At 42.8% G+C, this 20,887-nt stretch overlaps 1 protein-coding gene across 1 annotated transcript in view; it reads right to left on the bottom strand.

The window, feature by feature from the left end:
* LOC306704321 (interleukin-10 receptor subunit beta-like) overlaps positions 1–14,727 on the bottom strand; it is a 48,814-nt gene extending 34,087 nt beyond the window's left edge. Inside the window, exons 1-4 of the mRNA XM_079170615.1 lie at positions 14,598–14,727; positions 14,124–14,247; positions 4,049–4,233; positions 826–980 (exon numbers count right to left, since the gene is read on the bottom strand). Coding sequence (XP_079026741.1) covers positions 826–980; positions 4,049–4,233; positions 14,124–14,247; positions 14,598–14,655 — 522 coding nt within the window. The 5' untranslated portion in view covers positions 14,656–14,727. The remainder of the gene's footprint in view (positions 1–825; positions 981–4,048; positions 4,234–14,123; positions 14,248–14,597) is intronic.
* Positions 14,728–20,887: the final 6,160 nt, after the last annotated feature.

The raw sequence follows: 20,887 nt of genomic DNA, 5'->3' as shown, positions 1-20,887 counted from the left end.
GGTTCGCCTTCTGGACAAGGCGGTATCCCATTAACTGTTCATACCACTCCAAACGGTGGTCTGCTGAGTCCATTTGGGTCCTCTTAGGGGTGGAAGGGCGGCTTAGCTCGGGGTTAGCTTTCTGGAAGCTCCGAGGCCCTCCCCTGGCCAAGCGGGTTCCCCAAAACTCGTCTGCTGAGTATTTCATGCCCGGATTATACTGTGACGGTTCACGGTTTACTGTGTGGGTTTATGAGTGGGGCAGAGACTCGGGTGCAGACTTAGACACAGGACACAAGGTGAGGTGAAATGCAAGGCTCTTTACTGGGCACTGAAGCATACACAAAAACAGAAAACAAAATCAACTCCAACCGGGAGCGGAAAAAGTCCAAACTGAAAATAAAAGGCAAAGTCACAAAAGGGCTTGGTCACAAACTGTGGGACGCAGAGGATCAACACGAGGAGAAACCACTGGAGATGCGAAGAGTCCACGGGGAGGAAAGGGAACAAAGGATAATCCGGCCACTGGAACAGGGCAAGCAGGGGAGTATAAGTAGGTGAGGGGTGATGAGCGGATTGCCGGCAGGTGAGTAGAAATGAGTGGGGTTGGCAGAGGGAAAAGCCAGGGGCAGGTGATAGGGCACAGGTGGAGAGAATGAGCATGATCAGGAGACACACACACACGGCAAAGCCCAACCGTCTCACTGTCTCACGCACACTATTGCATTTACTTGAGTTTTTCTAATACTGGCACTCAGATCATTATCTACCCAATAAAAACAGTTTGGTTGGAATTAATAACTCCCTCTTTTTATTCTCTATGAACAGCACTTAAATGAATCCCACCTTCTCCCTCTGGCCATCCTGCCAGTAGGTGATGTTGTAGGTGGCAGAGTGGTAAACTTTCCTGAGTGCAGAGATCATGAACACCGGATCTTTAATGCTGACTTCAATAGCAGCCCCATTGGAGAAGAGAGAGACATCGGGAGAACTGATGATGGCTGAGGGAGAAAGAGAGCAGAGTTGACAAAGCTTCTGGCAGAAGCAAATGCTGGTGGGTTTGAAATAAAACACTTCTGTCATGTCCTCAGTAAAGACATACATGTTTATGACTTAATTAGACCAGTGATTTTCAACCACTGTGCCACGGCACACCAGTGTGCCGTGAGAGATCGCCAGGTGTGCCGTGGGAAAATGTCCAATTTCACTTAATGAGTCCAGAGAAATATTATTTAGTTGTTGCAAATAGTTTGCCATTGTTGAACGTCTGAGCTTCAATATTGTGGCTGGTTAAGTAATAATACTCTTCCATGCCAGTAAGTGGCAGTAGGCAGCGCAATAATGACTTTGTTCATTTAAAACAGTAGAATTAAATGATGGGGCGGGAGAGGTTGTGATGACAAGACGAACAGCGATGGAGAAATATTTGAAAAGGAAAAATGCAGACTCTGAACAAAATAACCCAGATGAAAAGCCTCGTAAGGATCAACACATTGAGAGACTTGTCATTAAATTGTCAGCATATATCCGGCCCGCCAGAAAATATCATTGTTTATCATAACTGGCCGCCACACCACAGAGCTCCGGGACGAAACGTGGCGATGTGAGCTGGCTTTTTGTGCAACATAATGAAGCATCTCACTGCGCTAAACCTCCAGCTTCAGGGACGTGTGATCACAGACGTGTGTGATGCAGTAAAAGTCTCCACCGCTGTGTTCCCGACTGCGCATGTTGCTGATAACTGGGCGCACTTGGCACTGAGGTCACTCTGTGATTTGCCGACTTTGCAGCTCAGAAATTTAAATTTGACTGCTCAGCAATCCGTTTGCAGTTGAAGTGGAAAGAGCACCTGTGCACATCCACATGGAGCTGATAGACCTCCAGTGTAATGACACACTCAAGGCAAAGTGTGACTCTGTGGGCGCTGCACAGTTTACAAGCTTCATCCCCGAAACGATGCCTTAACTCCGCCTACTGTACATGCTGCTCAAACGCTCTGCATGTTTGGAAGCACATACCTGTGTGAGCAGCTTTTCTCTGTGATGAAGATGAACAAAAACTCACACAGGAGTCGTCTCACTGATGCACACCTTCACTCCACAGAACCTAACCCCAGATATTAATGAACTGGCAGCCAAGAAAAGATGCCAAACATCTGGCTCTGGAACATATGCATAAAATAATGTAGCTACCTAAACATGTATTCTTTTTGCACTTTGTCTAATATCCCTTCTATCCTGTTTATTAAATGGTGACTCTATTTGGCCCTCAACGTAGTCCCAATTTTTAGTTTAGTCCCTCTCTGAGATGGAGTTTGACACCATGGCATATATGCTGTATTATGCTAAAAGTGTCATTTTGTAACGTTTTTGGTTGTTGGTGTGCCGCGGGATCTTTTTAATGTAAAGAGTGCTGCGGCTCAGAAAAGGTTGAAAAACACTGAATTAGACAATACAACAGTGATATTAAAGTCATTCTTTAGTAATCCCTTATCACAAATGTGCTTCTTTCAATTCTTTGAGTTCATCATTATAATTTACCCTTCATTAGTTCCACAACAGAGACTCAGACTGCCCAATCATAGCATAGCATCGGCTAGCTCTGGTTAGGGTCTGACAACTATCTGGCTCTGCTCCATTGACTCTCATTCAATGGTATCAGATTTTCTTAATTTTCAGGCTGGTTTTGGAGCAAGTCAACTTATAATAGTGATACTAGATCCCCGGTGAGTTTGGCAGGAGAAAGACATTTCCAAATGGTTACTTTCTAAATAAAACCTGTGCAGCTAACATTAGCATAATACATTATCACATAATTAACTACCGTCACCACTTCTATGCTACGCTAGCCACTGAAGGTAGACTGATTGTATACACATGCTACTGTTGGGGTCTGACTATGTGCTTGTGGTCAACATGTGCCGGTGAAAAAAGGGCCTGCTTGTTCAGCAAAAAGCCTGATCTGGGTTGAAGATAACAGCAAACTCCAAGGAACGTTTCACATGGCCTTAGACACTGGGATCTAATTGGATGAGGGCCACAGACACCCCAGGACTCCCTGTGGGGCAGCTCTGGCTGTTTCTGAAACTACCAAACTCTCTGTCTCTCTGTAAGTGAAGGGTGACACCTTTGAATTTACATAGAGTGAATTAACCCATTGTTTTTATGAAAATATTGATTATTGCAGCTTTAATTGATTTTCTTTTGTTCATTTTTCTAGTCTAAAATGAGAACAGCTCATCACAATTTACCAGAGTACATAAAAATCAATCTCTGGTGATTGACTAATCGAGTAAAGGCTTTCCATACAAGGGCATGACGAAAAAACAACATTAAAATAAAGAATACTCACTTGCGATTATTTCGCAAGGTGAGTATTTGTTCAATAAAAGGTTTGAATAGATTTCCGCAGACAGAGGACAAACTACCATCCTATTGACCCCAGAGCAGCATCTGGTAGTCTGTCTGAGGTCAATTGTTGTAGCCTAAAGCTACTGTAAGCTCTTGTATTTAGTTTCCTTTTAACAAAATGCTCTGAGTGAATTTAAGTTTGCTCTGGTAAACAGTTACGCAGTGCACTGTATATGTCTAGTGCTTTTATTGTGAAAGGTAAAGACAGAGGGAGTGGATTTGGTCTGCGCTGCCTTTGTCAAGTTTGAAAGGAGTAATAAAGTTTGCCGTCTTGGTTCGGACTATGGAGCCTCCATGTCGTTGATTTACTCAAAACCCTCTGCTCCACTTTTTGAAGATGTCCGTTCCGCACAACATGATTGGGTGATCGGGATGTGAAAGCTCAGAAAAGTCACCATTGTTCTGAAAAAGCTCATCTTCCTCTTTCACGTGTAATATTGGCATACTATGTGTAAGTACACAGTTTTATCGCACAAAACAAATGTCACCAGTGTGTAAAGACCTTTTAAGGAGGAATCATTTAAGTGCTAAAAAGCCATCCTAAAATGATTTCTTACAATATGTGTTTTTGAGAGCAGATTATCTGTAAATGCTAAATAAACATCACTGTGCAGTGTTTTAGAGTGACAAGCCTGAAAACAAAGAGAGTTTTTACTCACTATCTTTGTCCAAAGTAATTTGGTTACTTTTCACCCAGGCGGAGCTCTCTGTCCCCGACTGTGCCCGCACTCTGCCTGTGTACGTTGCATACTCAAATATGGAGTTGTTGAGGCGGCTCAAGTCACATTCAAGGTTGGAGATGTTCACACAGCCCACTCTGTTGAAGGAGCCGGAGACTGAGGATCTGTGGACAAAATACAGTGCTGGTATCATGGACTTGCCGGTGTTGATTTTCATTCTAAAATGTGCGTTTGTGAAGACAACATAGAAAAAGACAGCAGTGACCAGGGACATACTGGAACTGACATTCAGCACAGGACTTAAGAGGTTGAGAAGCCCTTTATGTGAGCGCCCGAAAGACGCAAGATGAAAATGAATAATAATAAAAACAAAACATGACCGGCCCGACAAGCCTAGGTGAGCTGGACCGCTCGTTACAGTTGGTTATGTTCACAATGAAAATGACCGAGCAATCAAAACAAGGATCAGTCCTTGTTGGGAGGATTCAAGGATCATGTTCTGTCATTATGCAGGGTTCACAGTCAAATTCAGTTGTAACCCATTTGTAACACAACATACACATGACAAACAAAACAAAAACAGTAGTACATTGTTGCAATGCATTTTCAGGGCCCGAGCAATGACAACGTAGGGCCGCATAGACCCTATTGTAATCGCTTATTATGGCACGCATGTAATCACATTTTTGAGGACCTTCTCATACTAACACATTTACCAAATTTGGCAGGCTCATCAGGACTAGTGAAAAATTGAAGATTGTATGGGTCCCATGCTCGGCTATGACAAAATGGCTCGCTAGCACCCCCTAGAAGTTTGAAAAGCCACGCCCCTCACCCCATATGTCCAATTGACTTGAAATTTTACAAACCTATACAGCTGACAAAAAAAAACAATTGGCCCATTAAAATACGCCTATTTAGATTTTCCTCCATTTAAAATTTTACTATACTCTATATTTGCAGCATATGTCCTTATTGCATCCTCTAACATACCCTTGTAGGAGCAGGTATTCCTTTTGGCTGCACCACTTGTGGCCGTTTATCTCCATCCAAAACACATAACCCACACTTACTTCCTTCTGCCCTTTAACCCCTCTTGTCACCAGGGTTACACCCCTTCTCTTAAAGGGCACCCGTGAATTCGGTCCTTTAGTCCCCTACATGCGTCCCCCCAGAATTCACTAAAACTAGAGATTAGTCAAAACCCTTAATGTCTCGGGGCCCGAATCAACCGACCAGCCTGACTCCGTGTCTCTGGAGGAGGCCAGACCACCGTCGAAGGAAACCTTCAGGTTTTGTCACGGTCTGGTGGGAGGGTACGAGGTCGCCCCCGGCGTGATGGTTCGGCCAACCTTACCGGTTGGTCCAGGTCCAGGTGTGCTGGTTTAAGGCGGTCAACCGACACATGTTCCAGCCTGCCGCCCATGTCGACCTTGCAGGTTTTGTCTACGGTCTCCAGAGCATGAAACGGCCCGTCGTAGGGGGGTTGAAAGGGCCCACGGTGGCCGTCCTGGCAAACGAACACATACTCCGCTGACTTGAGGCTGGACGGGACAGGACGTACGACTGTGGGAGGCCGTGCTGCGACGTGAGCACTGGCTTGAACAGTCTAGCTTTTTCTAGGAGCGTTTCCCGCTGCTGGGTCGTGACTTTGGGGATAAACTCCCCCCGGACCCGCAGCGGCTGTCCATAAACCAGTACGGCCAATGAAGCTTTCAGATCGTCCTTGGGGGCTGTCCTAAGCCCCAACATGACCCACGGAAGCCTGTTCACCTAACCACTGTCTTTGAGGCTGGCCCGGAGAGCAGCTTTCATCGATCGGTGGAACTGCTCACATAAACCATTAGCCTGCGGGTGGGTAGGCAGTAGTGCGATGGAGCTTCACCCCTAGGCTTCCTGCAACTGCATTCCAGAGCTCTGACGTAAACTGTGGGCCTCGGCCCGAGGAAACGTCAGCTGGGGCTCCGAACCTGGCGACCCAAGTCTGAATAAATGCCAGAGCCACCTCCTCCGCTGTTGTTGACGACAACGAGACAGTTTCTGGCCAACGAGTGGTTCGGTCTACCATTGTGAAGAGATGTGTGAAACCACGGGATGGGGCATAGGTCCTACCAAGTCCACATTCATGTGATCGAACCTTCTTTCTGGAACCGAGAACTGTGCTAAAAGGGGTCTTTATGTGACGGTGCACCTTGGAGCGCTGGCACACAAGTCTGACCACACAAGTCCCGGCCCACTTTCGTATATTCTTTTTCAGCCCGTGCCAGACGAACTTCGCTGCTGAGACGCCCTCTTGCCAGGGTAGGACAGTCCATGAATAGCGTTGAAAACCTGTTGTCTCCATTCGTCGGGAACAACCGGCCGAGGCTGGCCTGTGGAGACGTCACACAGGAGCGTAGCACCAGTTTCGTCAAACGGGACCTCCTCCAACCGCAGTCCCGTAACTGCCGTCCTCAATTCCTGAACGCACGGGTCTGAAACTTGATCCCCAGCCATCTTGTTATAGTCCAATCCTAACTGGACAGCCCCGGTGACGGCCCTGGAGAGACAGTCTGCGACCAGATTTTCCTTGCCCTCTACATGCTGTAGATCCGTGGTAAACTCTGAGATGAAGGAGAGCTGGCGCTGCTGGCGTGCGGACCATGGTTCGGCACTCTTACTTATGGCAAACGTCAGTGGCTTGTGATCCACAAACGCAGTGAACTGCCGAGCCTCCAGCAGGAACTGGAAATGCCGAACGGCCAGAAAGAGGCCGAGGAGCTCCCGATTGAAGGTGCTGTACTTCCGCTCATTAGGCCGCAACTGCTTACTGAAGAAAGCCAGCGGTTGCCAGGCCCCTTTCACCCACTGCTCGTGCACCACGCCCACCGCGTAGTCTGAAGCGTCTGTGGTAATGGCAATCGGAGCCCTAGGTGACGGGTGTGCCAGCATTGTTGCGTTTACCAGAGCTGTTTTAGCGCCCACAAACGCAAGTTCCCTCTCTTCGGTCCAGGCAACAGCCTGTTTGACTTGTGGACGTTTATTTCCATCCACCCTTTAACCCCTCTTGTCACCAGGGTTACGCCCCTTCTCTTAAAGCGCACCCGTGAATTCGGTCCTCTAGTACCCTACACCCTTATATTTTCATTCCATTTAGCCTCTTGGGGGGCGCTACAGTAATTCGTCCATTTTTTTGCATTTTTAGGATTTGTATTTTAACAAACTCCTACAGAATTTAAATCTGGTCAGGATGATCTAAAGATCTTTATTATCAAAATCGTGAGTTTTCATGGAAGGAAATTGACGTGGCGTGGTGCCCATTTTTATGCCATTCGCCATGAAACAAGAAGTTGTTGTAACTCCAAGCTACATTGTACAATCTACTGCAAATGTATTATGCATGCCACCTACTGGCAAAAGGAAATAACACGTTTTATTCTTTGACGTACTCCTCCACCAGATCAACCTCACATTTTGTAAGGAAAGCCTTAACACATTGATGATGCTACACTCTGATCATTGGAAAACAAGAAAACATGACAAACAAAACAGTAGTGCATTCCTGTGTTTTTTCTATTTTCATCAGGAGGAATGTAAACAACAGCAGCAAAACAATTTACTAAGCAATATAGCCGAAAAAAAATTCTACATCAGCGAAATACTGTCCATCAACTTTGACTATGTTGGTGCACCAAGCATCAGTGAAGTAAACAGATTCTGCCTCCGCTCGACCCCCGTAGTCCTGTGTTCATCATACACCTAAGTGTGCACACGCAGTTTGGCAACTGAAGTATGGCGGAGTGCTTTATCTTGTCACAAAATGCAACCACTAAAGATGGCGAATGCAACTTAAACAAATCTATTACTGAAGTTCCTCTCTAGAGAATGTAGCAAGTTAAGCTACAGCAACATGGTAAAAGTCGTTTATCTACATCAAAGCTTTTTCTTTTCTTTTTTACATTGAACCAATTTCATTCCAAATCAGTGCTATTCATATTTGAATGAATAATAATATATATATATATATATATATATATATATATATATATATATATATATATATATATATATATATATATAGACCTAATATAAATTACATAATTTAATAATAACATAATATAATATGAATCTTAATATATATTAAACTATCAATGCAAACTTAATTCTAACATCTCTGGACAGTCATGCACCTTATTACTATAATAACCACCTGCAATGTACTAATGTACAGTGTAGGGCTACTATGTAGGCCACTGAAGTTTAATCATTTCAGACCACAAAACACAATAACGTTTCAAAAAACACAACTACATTTCATGTAATGGTAAATGGACTGTACTCTAGTTCTTTTCTAGTCTTCTGACCACTCAAAGCTCTTTAACACTATGTCATCATTCACACCCATTCATACACTGATGACTACCATGCATATCTGAACACCTTAAATCTGGAGTTTTAGGGAATATATAATATCGGCGATATCTACATTCACGCTCCCTGCACTGTAAAGCGAGACCTACCACAAAACCAGTGGGAAGAAATAGGATAATGCAATGAAAACACATCCATTTGCACACTTAAATGCAATATAATGTATAAGCTATGTAATACTTGTATATTACACTTTTTGTATTGTAGAATAAATGTGTTTTTCTCAGAAATGTTTCGTTTTGTTAAATATTGTGTTTTGGCCCCTTAGGGCCACTAAATTGGAGGCTATCTCAGTACTTAAATAAAAGAGCTATGCTACTGAACAACTATATGATACAGAAAACAGCGACTCTAGTACAATGCTGCTGGGAAATGTAGTGTAAATACTGTACTTTTGACACAAAGCTAGCTCTTTGCCATGATCAAATAAAGACCGAACCATTACATCAATACATATTATCACCTTACTTGCGGCTATGACTACCATGTGAGCAAACAGTTGCCCATCTAAACATGCAGCAGACATGGAGCAATATTAGCATTCATTTGGAGTCATGTTTGTGTCCACACTCTACGACAAGCTGAAAATCACATATGTTCAACAAACGATTACATTATTAACTTGATATTAGCAAACAACTGCCTGTTGGAACATCCAGCTGTCACTTAGAAACGTTCATTTGGAGTCGTATTTGTGTTCACATGAAAACTCTCTAAAGCCAACTCTCAGTCTCCTTTTAGCTCTGTTTATGGTCTCCACCAGCTCCTGAGGGAAATATGTGTCTCTTTAGCTGCTAAATGCTCCTCTATGTTCACCAGCTAGTCTCTAACTGTCTCTGTCTCCTGTTTGCTGCTGAGCAGGAACAGTACAGTGACTTTTTTGAGCTTTTTCGTTTCTCTCTATTTAAATCTGTTTTACTCTCTACCACCAGGGAAAACCAAAAAGCTGGGTAGAGCAGCGAGGTCAGGTGCTAATTCTTTGTGGGTTTGTCACTATAAGCAACACCTTACACATTAGCCATATTCATTTGTTGTTAGTGCAGCTTTGACCTTCTAGGCCAGGGGTGTCCAAACTTTTTTCAAAGAGGGCCAGATTTGATAATGTGAAGATGCCCAAGGGCCAACAGTCCCTGCTGACATTATTTTAAACAATACAAGTTGCCTATACATACACTATTATTTAATAATTATATGTTCAATGACACAGCAGGGATAATTTCATTTTAAATATGATCTTTAAAATGTAGCATTCTGGTGTACTCTGAGAAGAAAATTAAGGGATAAGACATTTACTTTAAGCAAAAAACTAATTTATTATTCAGTTATTAATCAGTATTTCAGCTCTGGTTGAACAGCTAGATAGTTTTTTTCAATCAATATTATGATTATTAACCTTTTATGTAGACAAAATCCATTGAGAACGAGGTCTCATTTTCAAAAGTTTGTCATTGTCACGATTAGGCTTTGCCTCTGTGTTCTGTGTTTCTCTACCCTCCTCACTCTACCTGTCAGTCACTCCCTCAGCCTATTCCCTTCACCTGCCTCTGATCACTAATCAAGCACTTCCCCCTCATCAGCACAACTCCTCTCACCTGCTCTTCCCCCTACATAAACTCCTGCCCCTCAATCACTCCTTGCCAGATCCTTGTATTGTCTACCCGCCCGTTCGGCTTGTCCTGTTCCCGGTATTCCCGTCTGTCTTCCCTGTCCTGCTGGAATTTCCTCCCTCGTCTCTTGTCTGTTCTGTGGATCATGTTCATTAAAATTACTGTCTTCACACTACTCTGCCTGGTCTGCGCTTGAGTCCTCCACCATGCCCTGTGACAGAAGGATCTGGCCAAAAGAGGACTCAGCAGACCTTTTTCATACCACTCTCTCGGAATGGTATGAACAGTTAGCAGGAACCCGCCTGACCTATGGAGGGCCCCCGAGTGTCCAGAAGGAGAAGAGTGACCTGATGGACTACCTGCTCGACTCTCGAAAGAGGCCGGAACAGTTTATGGGAACCTGCCAGGCCTATGGAGGGCCTCTAAGCATCCAGAGGGCTAACCGGGAACTAAGCCGCTCTGTTACCCCAAAGAAGAGGCAGAGGAAGCCTCAGTCTTCCGTTCCCGCTGAGCCGCAGCGATCCCCCGTTCCCGCTGAGCCGCAGCAATCCCCCGTTTCCGCTGGGCTGCAGCGATCCCCTGCTCCCGCTAGGCCACAGCTAACTCCAGCTCCCCGTGTCCTGTCGACGGTCCGACCGACTCCAGCTCCCCGTGTCCTGTCGACGGTCCGACCGACTCCAGCTCCCGGTGTCCTGTCGACTCCAGCTCCCCTTGTCCTGTCGACGGTCCGACCGACTCCAGCTGTCGCCTCGGCGGCGCCGCCCCTCCAGTCCCGGCCGCCGCCGCCTCCTCCGAGCAGTAGTGACCTCCAGTCCTGGCCGCCGCCGCCGCCTCCGAGGAGCAGCAGCAACCTCCAGTCCCGGCTGCCGCCTCAGCGCAGCAGCAGGCCCCGGACCCGGCCGCCGCCAATGAGTTGAGCCTATTCTTAGCAGGCTTTGCCATTTGGCTGAGCCTCGCCGTTCCTGAGCAGCAGCGACCTCCGGTCCCGACCGCTGCCGCCTCCGTGTGGCAGCGCCCTCCAGTGCCTGCCGCCTCCGTGCGGCAGCGACCTCCAGTGCCTGCCGCCGCCGCCTCCGTGCTGCAGCGACCTTCAGCTCCAGCCGCCGCCGTGGAGCAGCGACCTTCAGCTCCAGCCGCCGCCGTGGAGCAGCGACCTTCAGCTCCTGCCGCCGCCAAGGAGCAGCGACCTTCAGCTCCTGCCGCCGCCGAGGAGCCGCGACCCACAATCCTTGCCGCCGCTGAGGAGCCCTTGTTACTGTAGTTCATCTCCTTGGAGCAGAGGCAGCATTTAGCATACCCTGCCTTATCAATATTTCTAAAACACTGCGACAGCAGGAAGCTGTACTCACGTCTGTTTAGAGTAGACCTGCACCTTTATCCAGGCCCAGCTCCTTCACATCTCAGCCCTGCATCAAGCTGCGCTACACAAACAGCGTCCTCTCCCTGAAGCTCTTTGACCTCATCATCTCATCAGTATCTGGGCCTCATCATCGTGGTCTTAAAAGTTATTGTCACCACGAAATCATCCTCATTCTACTTTGAGTTAAAAAAAAAAAACCTGCCAGCAGATCCGCCGGTGTTCCGGTTTAACGTTAACGAGTGACCGCGTGAACTGAACCGGGCATGTTTCATCGCGTTACGTTTTTTTTCCTCCTAAATCGCGATAATGACGAATGTTAACAAACAAAGTTCCGCATGCAGTGGACGTTATCCTTAACCGAGAAAGTCTGAACTGTAACGGAGGGAAAGACGGTGTAGACATCTTAACACTGATTGGCCAAGACTCGACACATCAAAGATGTTTTATTGCGAAGATTACGTCATCACCTTTTTTCCTCATCTCAATCCAATCTGAGAAACGCTGGCTGGCCAGATGACCCCCCCCCCCCCTAAAGAGAAAACATCTACGGATCACGTGGATGATATATTTTCATTAAAAACGGCTAATTTCGCTGAAAAGCGACAAGTTTGCAGGTATGCATATGACTCGAGGGCCCGCGAAAAAGACCGCTGCTGTGTGGCGAAGTTATCTTGGAGTTGCTTCACTTTTCTAGCACGGTCGCTCTCTGATAACTTGTTGAAGCATTAGCATGTTTTGTCTCGTAGTGTCTCTTTACATTATATCACTTAAACAAGGCAACAGTCTCATGACAAACTAGGCAGACACAGTTGTTTCGGTTTTCGGTGAAAAAATATGAAAGCCCTCGGTATCAACTTTCCTTATTTTACTTGCCGTAGCCATGACAGTTGAAGGGTCAGAGACAATTAAAAAAAGCCAGACAGTTACAGAGTGGTGCTGCCACCATGAGGTGAAAAGAGGAATTGCATGTTGAATTTGTATGATTTATTCATTCCGTTTAGACTGTGCTGGCGGGCCATAAATAATGCATTTTAAGACAGAAGGCGCGGGCCGTATAAAATCTGACCTCGGGTCGTGATTGGCCCGCGGGCCGGATTTTGGACATGCCTGTTCTAGGCCAATCACTGTAAATTTGGAAAATACAATTCTGAGACAAAAACAATCACATTTCATATAAACGGCAGATTTGTAATTTAACACCAACTGTACGTTAAAATGAACAAGTACAATGTCAGTATCACTGACTCACTGATGTTAGCCAGGCTACACTGCACAAGTTATCCCTTAACAGTAAATGGTGGACAAATAAAACTAGAAAATGCATTTCCTGGTGAAAATGCGTTGGAAAGCTGAAATGAACTGCTGAAACATTGCTGAAAATAGAAATCCAATTTTAAAAAAGATTGCAAAAAGCTTAATAATTGAAAAAGTTTAAAGATTACAAATATAAGTCATATCACTCCTCTCCTGAAAGAGCTGAACATTTTAATATTTGAATGGTTTCTGTGGCTTAAAAAATGTCAGTAGCTGAAAGTATGAGGAAGTTGAAGGAAGTTGAAGAAGTTTAAGAGGATTTGAAGATTTTCTCCATAGAGATCCCATTCAAAAAAGATTGCAAAAAGCTTAATAATTCAAAGTTTAAAGATTAAAAATATGAAAAGTCATATCACTCCTCTCCTAAAAGAGCTGAACATTTTAATATTTGAATGGTTTCTGTAGCTTAAAAAATGAAGAAGCAGAAGCGTTTCAACGAAGTGTATGGAAGAAATAGTTGAATAAAGAAAACAGGATAACAATACTTGGAATGCTTAAAAGCATTCCAACAATAAATGAAGAACACTGAGCTCATAGTTCTCAGATTTTGTTTACAGTGTAATCTGTGTTTGCTCATTGGGCATGACACAGTCCTCTTTCCCAGAAGAGAAGATACTTCTGTACAACAGCACTCATATTATTGTTGATAGGAGGGAAGTTTCTGTGTTCAGTGGTAGAGGGGGAAGGGCTGCTTATTTGCCTTGTGAGTTTGTCAGTTAGTAAAATGATGGTCCTGGTAAAATGGCAAATGATCTTGCATTTGAAAAGCACATTTCTAGTCTTCCAACCACTTCAAGCGCTGCCCACTACATATTATCATTCACCCATTCACACACCAATGGCAGACGCTACCATGCAAGCTGCTACCTGCCCATCAGGAGCAACTTTGGGTTAAATGCTTTGCCCAAGAACAACTCGACATGGACTCGGTGACACAGGGATTGAGCCACCAATCTGCTGTAAAACGAACCGCTCTCAGCCACCCCAAAAATCTAAAAATCTGTCTGTTAAAGCCAAAGCCTCAATCAGAATACACAGCAAAACATGTACAATCTAGCAACCGCTTAAGCCACACTAGCCACTTTACAAATACAACCATTCTCTGTCAATTATTTTTAATAATTAAGTTGAATTTGCTGACATCCAAGGAATTTGCAATGAATCAACATGTCAGAAGAAAATTGTGTGCGGTCTGATCACAGCACTTCAGAGAAACGAAACGGCATGAATGAAGGAGCAGATAGAATCTGTAGACTTTTCACTGTTACTTCCTGCTGTATGCAGCTCTTAATAGTTCAAATGTAAAAAGTAAATTGAGTTTCAGACTGGACAAAGCAAACAAGCACACTTGTATTTGACTCACTTGTACTCAGTTGTGTAGACTATGCTGCTGGCTGGACCTTCAGGTGAATCCCACATCAGCACCAGATTCATATTATAGGAGGTCAAGCGGGCATTTGTGGGTGCACTGAGGACTCCTGATACCACTACACAGCCCAAATAGAATAGGATACAGTGTTAGTAGAATCACTTGACTCAAGTAAATGTCATCAGAGCAACTGTACTTTTTGACTGAAGCCATAAATATTAACTGCAGGTGTTTTGTCTCTGATGCTCTGGATGTAGCGTCTCTTCTCCAGCCACAAACGTCTTATTTCAGTCTGTGTTAAGTGATAAATACAGAACATGCTTCAATAATACTCCAGTCCTATTAACTCCATGTTAAACGAACAGCTCCGTGATGTTTGAAGTAGTCTACTTGGCTGGCCGTCCGTCTAAGTAAGTTAGTTACAGTAATGTCTAGCTCTCAGTTCAATGATCAATCATATGATATTACCTGTGGGTCCGAGTGTGGTTGAAAACGTCAGGATGAAGGCACAAATGGCGGCTGACATGTTTGTCGGTGGATGAAGCGTTCCCGCTGAGCAGCATGAGAGAGTCGCTGTCTTTAATAAAACCTATTTCCTGGTAGCGTTCACTGACACTAGCAGGGGGAATTCCGCGGAAACGAAAGTCCTTCCTTCTTCTTCTTCTTTTGATTTTTATGGCGGTTGGCAAATAGCTTTCGGGTGCATTACCGCCACCCACTGATCTGGAGTGTGGATTTAAGGAAAGTAAATCTCTACTACGAAAACCAAACAAAAACCAAACAAACAAACAAACATAAAAATAAAAATAATTCTCAAATTCTATTCATTAGTCTTGTTGACTCTAAATATGCCAGAAGAAGTTTCCAACATTTGCCACTAAAGCTTTTCTTTAGTACATTAATTATATTTTCCTCTCCCATCTCTCTTAGACCACTTTTCAGAACTTCTCTCGCTGCCTCGTACCTCTGACAGGCCAATAAAACATGGTCCACAGTTTCTTCTTCTTCACAAAATGCACACCTTCCATTATTATGTTTTCTAATAACATAGAGGGAACTGTTAAGACCAGTATGGCCATTCCTTAGTCTTGTCATAACCCTCTCCTCTTTTCTATTTCGTCCACTAGATCCTGCACTCCCGACCAATGGTTTATTTTTAACAGATATCTTCCTTTGCTCCCTTTATTCCATTCATTCTGCCATATCTTTTTGATTTGTCCCTTAATCACCACTTTAGCTTCTGACTTACTTTTATTTACATTAATGGTATTTCTCCTGATGCTATAACCACTCTCTCTGGCCTGACGTCCTCTACCCACTGTATAATATATATTAATAATATAGGTATTATTATAATATAATACCTATGGCCGTCATCTCACATGTAAACACTGATATGTCATCACTGAGTCTTTTCCCACACTCATACTGGAATTCTGGGATTACTGCTGCTGCTGCTCTACCAGTTTTAGGGTCTTTAGATCCATCTGTATACATTTGTATATAACTGGTAATTCCTCCTGATATATGACTTGAAGATCTTACAGTTTCCCCCACATTCATCTCTCATCAGTTCAAGGAGGCCAAGATCAATTTCAGGCTGTGGCAGCATCAAAAGAGGAATAGTTGGCAGAACCACTGCTGGAGAATAACTCCTATTCAATATACCTAGTTCCCTAGCCTTCCCCGTAGCAACCCACCCAAAGCTCTTTGTTGGCGTTTTATCATGTTCCCAGCACGGCTCAATTGCACTTATTGTTGGATGGTTATGTCCTTGTAAACTGACCCAATATGTCATCGTTATCTGTATTCTTCTCAACTCCAATGGCATTTCCCCCATTTCTACCTGCAATGCCGGCACTGATGTAGTTTTAAAGGCCCTACATATTCTTAATGCTTGTGCTTGTATTACATCTAATTTTCCCAACAAGGTTTTAGATGCCGACCTATAAGCCACACAGCCATAGTCTATTACTGATCTTATCAGCCCCATATATATAGCTTTCAAAGCAGACCTGTCAGCTCCCCACTCTGTTCCCACCAAGCATCTCATTACATTTAAAACCTTTTTACATTTATGAACCATTTGATCAATATGTACATTCCAGGTGAGCCTAGCATCAAACCACATTCCTAAAAATGTGTACGAGTCCATCCTTTTCAGCTCCTTACCATATAAATACATTTTGACCTTTGTTCCAATTTTCTTTCTTGCAAAGAAAAGGGTATTTTTTTTTTCCACTGAAAATCTAAATCCCCATTCCAATGACCACTGTTCCACTCTTTTGATTGTTTCACAACATATTCCACATTCCTACCTCTTTTCCACAGTGCCCCATCATCTGCAAATAAAGATCTCCCTATATTTTGTCCAACATTTTCATATACATCATCAATCATTATCGAAAACAATAACGGACTAATCACACTTCCTTGCGGTGTTCCATTGTCCACCAAATGGCTGGCCGACAACACCTTCCCACTCTCACTTCTATAGAGCGCCCAAACAAAACATGTTTAACCCATCTGAACATTTTACCCGATATTCCTAATTTCTTAATTTTGATTAATAGTCACTCTTTCCACAGTAAATCATACACTTTTTCCACATAAAAAAATACTGCTACTACAACCTCCTTATTCACTTGTGCCTTCCTCACCTCTGCTGCTAGACATGCTATTGGATCCATTGTTCCCCTTCCTTTTCTAAATCCACTTTGATATTTTTCCTTGATTCCAATTAATAAGTTAGTCTTTCTGTGATCATTCGCTCCATGATTTTACACATGTGGGAAGTCAATGCTATTGTAGGGCTGCACAATTAATCGAATTTTAATCGCGATCACGATTTTGGCTGCCACAATTAAATGAGCATGATCGTCGCGATATTGACGTTTAAAATGCTCTGCTACATATCAAATCAAGCGCTTCCTCAACTAACAGTCAGCCAACCACCAGGGGGCGAACGAGATGGGAGGAGTCATGCGCGCACCCTGCAGCGGCAGCCTCAAAAAAAGTTCTGCCTGCAGTGACTCCGGTGTTAGTAGAAGAGGAGAGAGACAACAGAACAGAGAGCAGACGGTCACGGGTGTCGTGTGAAAGGTAAATCGTAAATATCTGGAATGTAGCACAACATGGAAGTGAAAGCAGTGCTCTGTTGATCTAATTTTGGGTAAAAAGTGTTGATACTATTTTATTTATATTTTCCTTCTACGAGATGCACTGTGATAAGGACCAGTCTGATGCAAAGATTTCTGCATTAGCCAGAATGTAGCACAACAATGGAAGTGGAAGCAGTGTTCTTGTTCATTTAAACGTGAAAGTGCAATAAAAAGATGTTGATTAATGATAATCGTAATAAATAATCGTATATTTTGAAGTCCTCTGATATTCACAATGTTTCCAAGATTCCTGGACATAGCAGGACTGGTATGTGAACATTCTACTGCCACTGTCATGACACTATTATTTCTGTTCTACAATAGCCTGGGTTAGGGCTGTAAGATATGACATGACCTTGGTGCTTCATCATAATGTTTACTGTTCTGTTTTGACCAATTCTATCTTGTCTGCAGATTGACCAGGATTTTGGTCTAATGTTTGGTGATGCTGCTGCTACAAAGTTCCTGGAGAGGTGGCCTACTATCTACAAACAGAAAGTCCTCAAACAAAGCCGTGGCCTCACACAGACACCCGATCTACAAGACCTGGTTCAAAATGCTGAATGCACAATAGACGTGGAAAATGGTATGCTAAAAGTAAAGGATCATATTTATGGAAGGGAGAATTGTTTTTGAATGGGGGGAAAATGGATTGACTGTTAGCTTGTAGTGAATATTTATTTATGATTTTTTACTTTCAGGATGGGACAGTGACATGTCATCCATTTTGGTTCTTGTCCACCTTCTACCACCATCACCACATGGCCGCAAGAGACCAGGGAAACTCTCAGCCAGACAAGCCAGTGACCGTGTTGTGAAATTCATTAAGGTGAGGTTACAGTTCAATTAAACTGGAATAACTTCACTGTGCTGTCCCCTTTTCTAAACCTTTCAATCCCCTTTTTAAGATTATGGTCAAATAATGGTAAGATCATGTATATCTGTAATTGAAAGACATTTCCTTAAACTGTTTGCAAACTGAGTCATTTTATAGCTGACTAATTAAATCTTTTTTCTGTCACAGACTGGGACGAGCATCCAGGGGCATCTGGACAGCATCATGGAAAGCCTTCAACCATACCTGCTAGCTATGGGGACCCAGAAGAGTCTGATTCACAAATACTTCATTGTGATTGACAAACATGCAATACCTTGTAAGTCACCAGACACACTTGCCTGTTTTGTTGAACTTTTCAAAGCTCATTTTGTCTTTGGTATTTCGTACAACCAGGATCTGGTAAATGTGTACAACTTCTTGCAAACCATGATTCATGAAATCGATGTTGATACCACTAAGGTGAATCCAAGGGTCGCAGAGTTGAGGGCTCGGATGCTGCATTGAGTTGATACAAAGATGTTTTCATGCATATAAAGTTGTGTGCACAAAAGAGGGACCTCATTTAGTTGATGTGAAAGATTTTCTGTTACAAAGCATTTGATATAACCATGCAGGTGTGATGCCGCAAGTTTGTTTATTGTGCCATACTGTTTCCTATGATGTCATAGTGAAAAGGCCAACATTTCATTTTACAGAGGTCCAAAATGTATTCTGTAAAATATCTTTTGATATATTGCACATTTATTATATAAATAATAAAGTGTGCTTTGGTAAATAATGATATCTGTCTCATACTTGTTGGGTTTAATGATAACCTTCCAGAGTAAGTTCTCACAGGTTTTAATCATAATTTAGTTCTATGTAGAGTGAAATTCAGTTCCATATAGAGTAAAACATAGCTCCATATAGAGTAAAACATAATTCCATATAGAGTAAAACATAATTCCATATGGAGTAAAACATAATTCCATATAGAGTAAAACATAACTAAATTGAGTAAAATGGCAGTAGAGTTGTTTTCATTTTATGCTACATAGAGTAAATTATCATCATGTAGAGTTAAATATAAACACTGAATAGAGTAAAAAGTACTCTGACTTATTAACTCTGAGGTAAGAGTAGATTTTACTCTATATAGACTGGGACCAAATGTTATATTTTGTTGAGTAACATTTTTTGCAATTTGAGTAAAATTTACTCAGACAAATTTACTGTGTACTGTTCATCAATATAATGCTGTAACTCAGAGGTGATGATGGTTACCCAGCGATCAAAGAATAAAGACACTTATATAACCGGATGTTGTCTCACGTGACGTCACAAAGGCTCGAAACAGTGGGCGTTCTTTTTCGAGCCTTTGTGACGTCACTTGATCGCCTTTATAGTCTTCAGTCTGAAGGACATTGACTCGTTATTGTAGGATATCCTTAAGCCCGAGTGTCGTGTTTTACTCACAGAGCCCGAGTGTAGTGTTGTACTCACAGAGCTATACGTGACATCTTTAGAAAATGCTCGCTTGTATAAAATGTGACGGGTTGAAGTGACGTGAGAGGAGTATGGAGCGCGCAGACAGGTGAAGCACTCTGCGTTCAGTGGGCTCAAAGAGTAGGATTTCCAGGCGACTGTACAGCAAAGAGCACAATCCAACTTTGTGGATTATAAATCGGAAACCTCACTGGACTACTGCAAGAAAGAGCCACCATCTAAACGGACCGTGGTGAGATAGCGTGGCTTCACAGATTACGGAACAGCGGCTTCTCACCACGCTTCCTTACACTTGTTGATAATATTATGTTTGGCCTCTGGGATTTGGGTTGGGGACACTGGGTATGGGGTATACTTTGTGAATGTTACGCTTGTTTATTGTGTCGGAGTACAAGTGGGAGTCACATCATTTTTGTTGTTATTGTTTTTCTATAATAAAAAATATAAAACTTGATAAGTTGATAACTTCTTCATCTTCTTTCTATTTATTATTATTTAGTTATTACAAAAACGTCACTCAGAAAATTACAACTTTGAATATCTACCCAAGAGAGGATTATCTGAACTCTTAACTATGTTGATAAATAATAATAATCCTCCTATTTGTCACATTCTTTGTTTGCTTCATCATCACACAAAGTCCTTAGTTTGGACAGTAAATAAGTACAATTTTGAGGTACTTGTTCTTTACTTGTGTATTTACATTTCATGTTACTTTATACTTCTAGTCCACTGCACCTCAAAGGCAAATATTGTACTTTTTACTCCACTACATTTTTTGAAATCTTTTGTTACTAAATAAAAGAAAATATAATCAACTTTCCACCAATGCTTTAACATTGGTGGAAACATATAAACATAGTAACAACTACTATGGTTATTTTAATTGCTGACGTACATATTTCTAGATGATCACAACGAGTCAAAGCAGGCACGAGCGGGATTCGATACCGCGCAATTAGGACGCATTTCAGGTTATTCATGGTCTGTTACGTAGACCAATGCGCTATATCTTTTGTTCAAGATAAAGCTAAAAAATGATGATAATAATAAAGTGTAACATAAAGAATTTAAGGTAATCAATTCAATTAAATTCATTTTTGTACAGCCCAAAATCACAAATTAGCCTCAGAGGGCTTTACAATCTGTACACATACGACATCCTCTGTCCCGGAACCCTCACATCAGAACAGGGCCCTATTCTTCGTACGTGGTTGAACTAAGTCGATCAAATGTCCTATTATCCAGCTTAAATTAACTCGATGATTGACATC

The sequence above is a fragment of the Pholis gunnellus genome (genome assembly GCF_910591455.1).
Source record: "Pholis gunnellus genome assembly, chromosome: 12".
In the NCBI taxonomy this organism is placed as follows: Eukaryota; Metazoa; Chordata; class Actinopteri; order Perciformes; family Pholidae; genus Pholis; species Pholis gunnellus.
The sequence above is the reverse complement of the archived record's forward strand: the minus strand, read 5'-3'. Positions and strand labels throughout refer to the sequence as shown.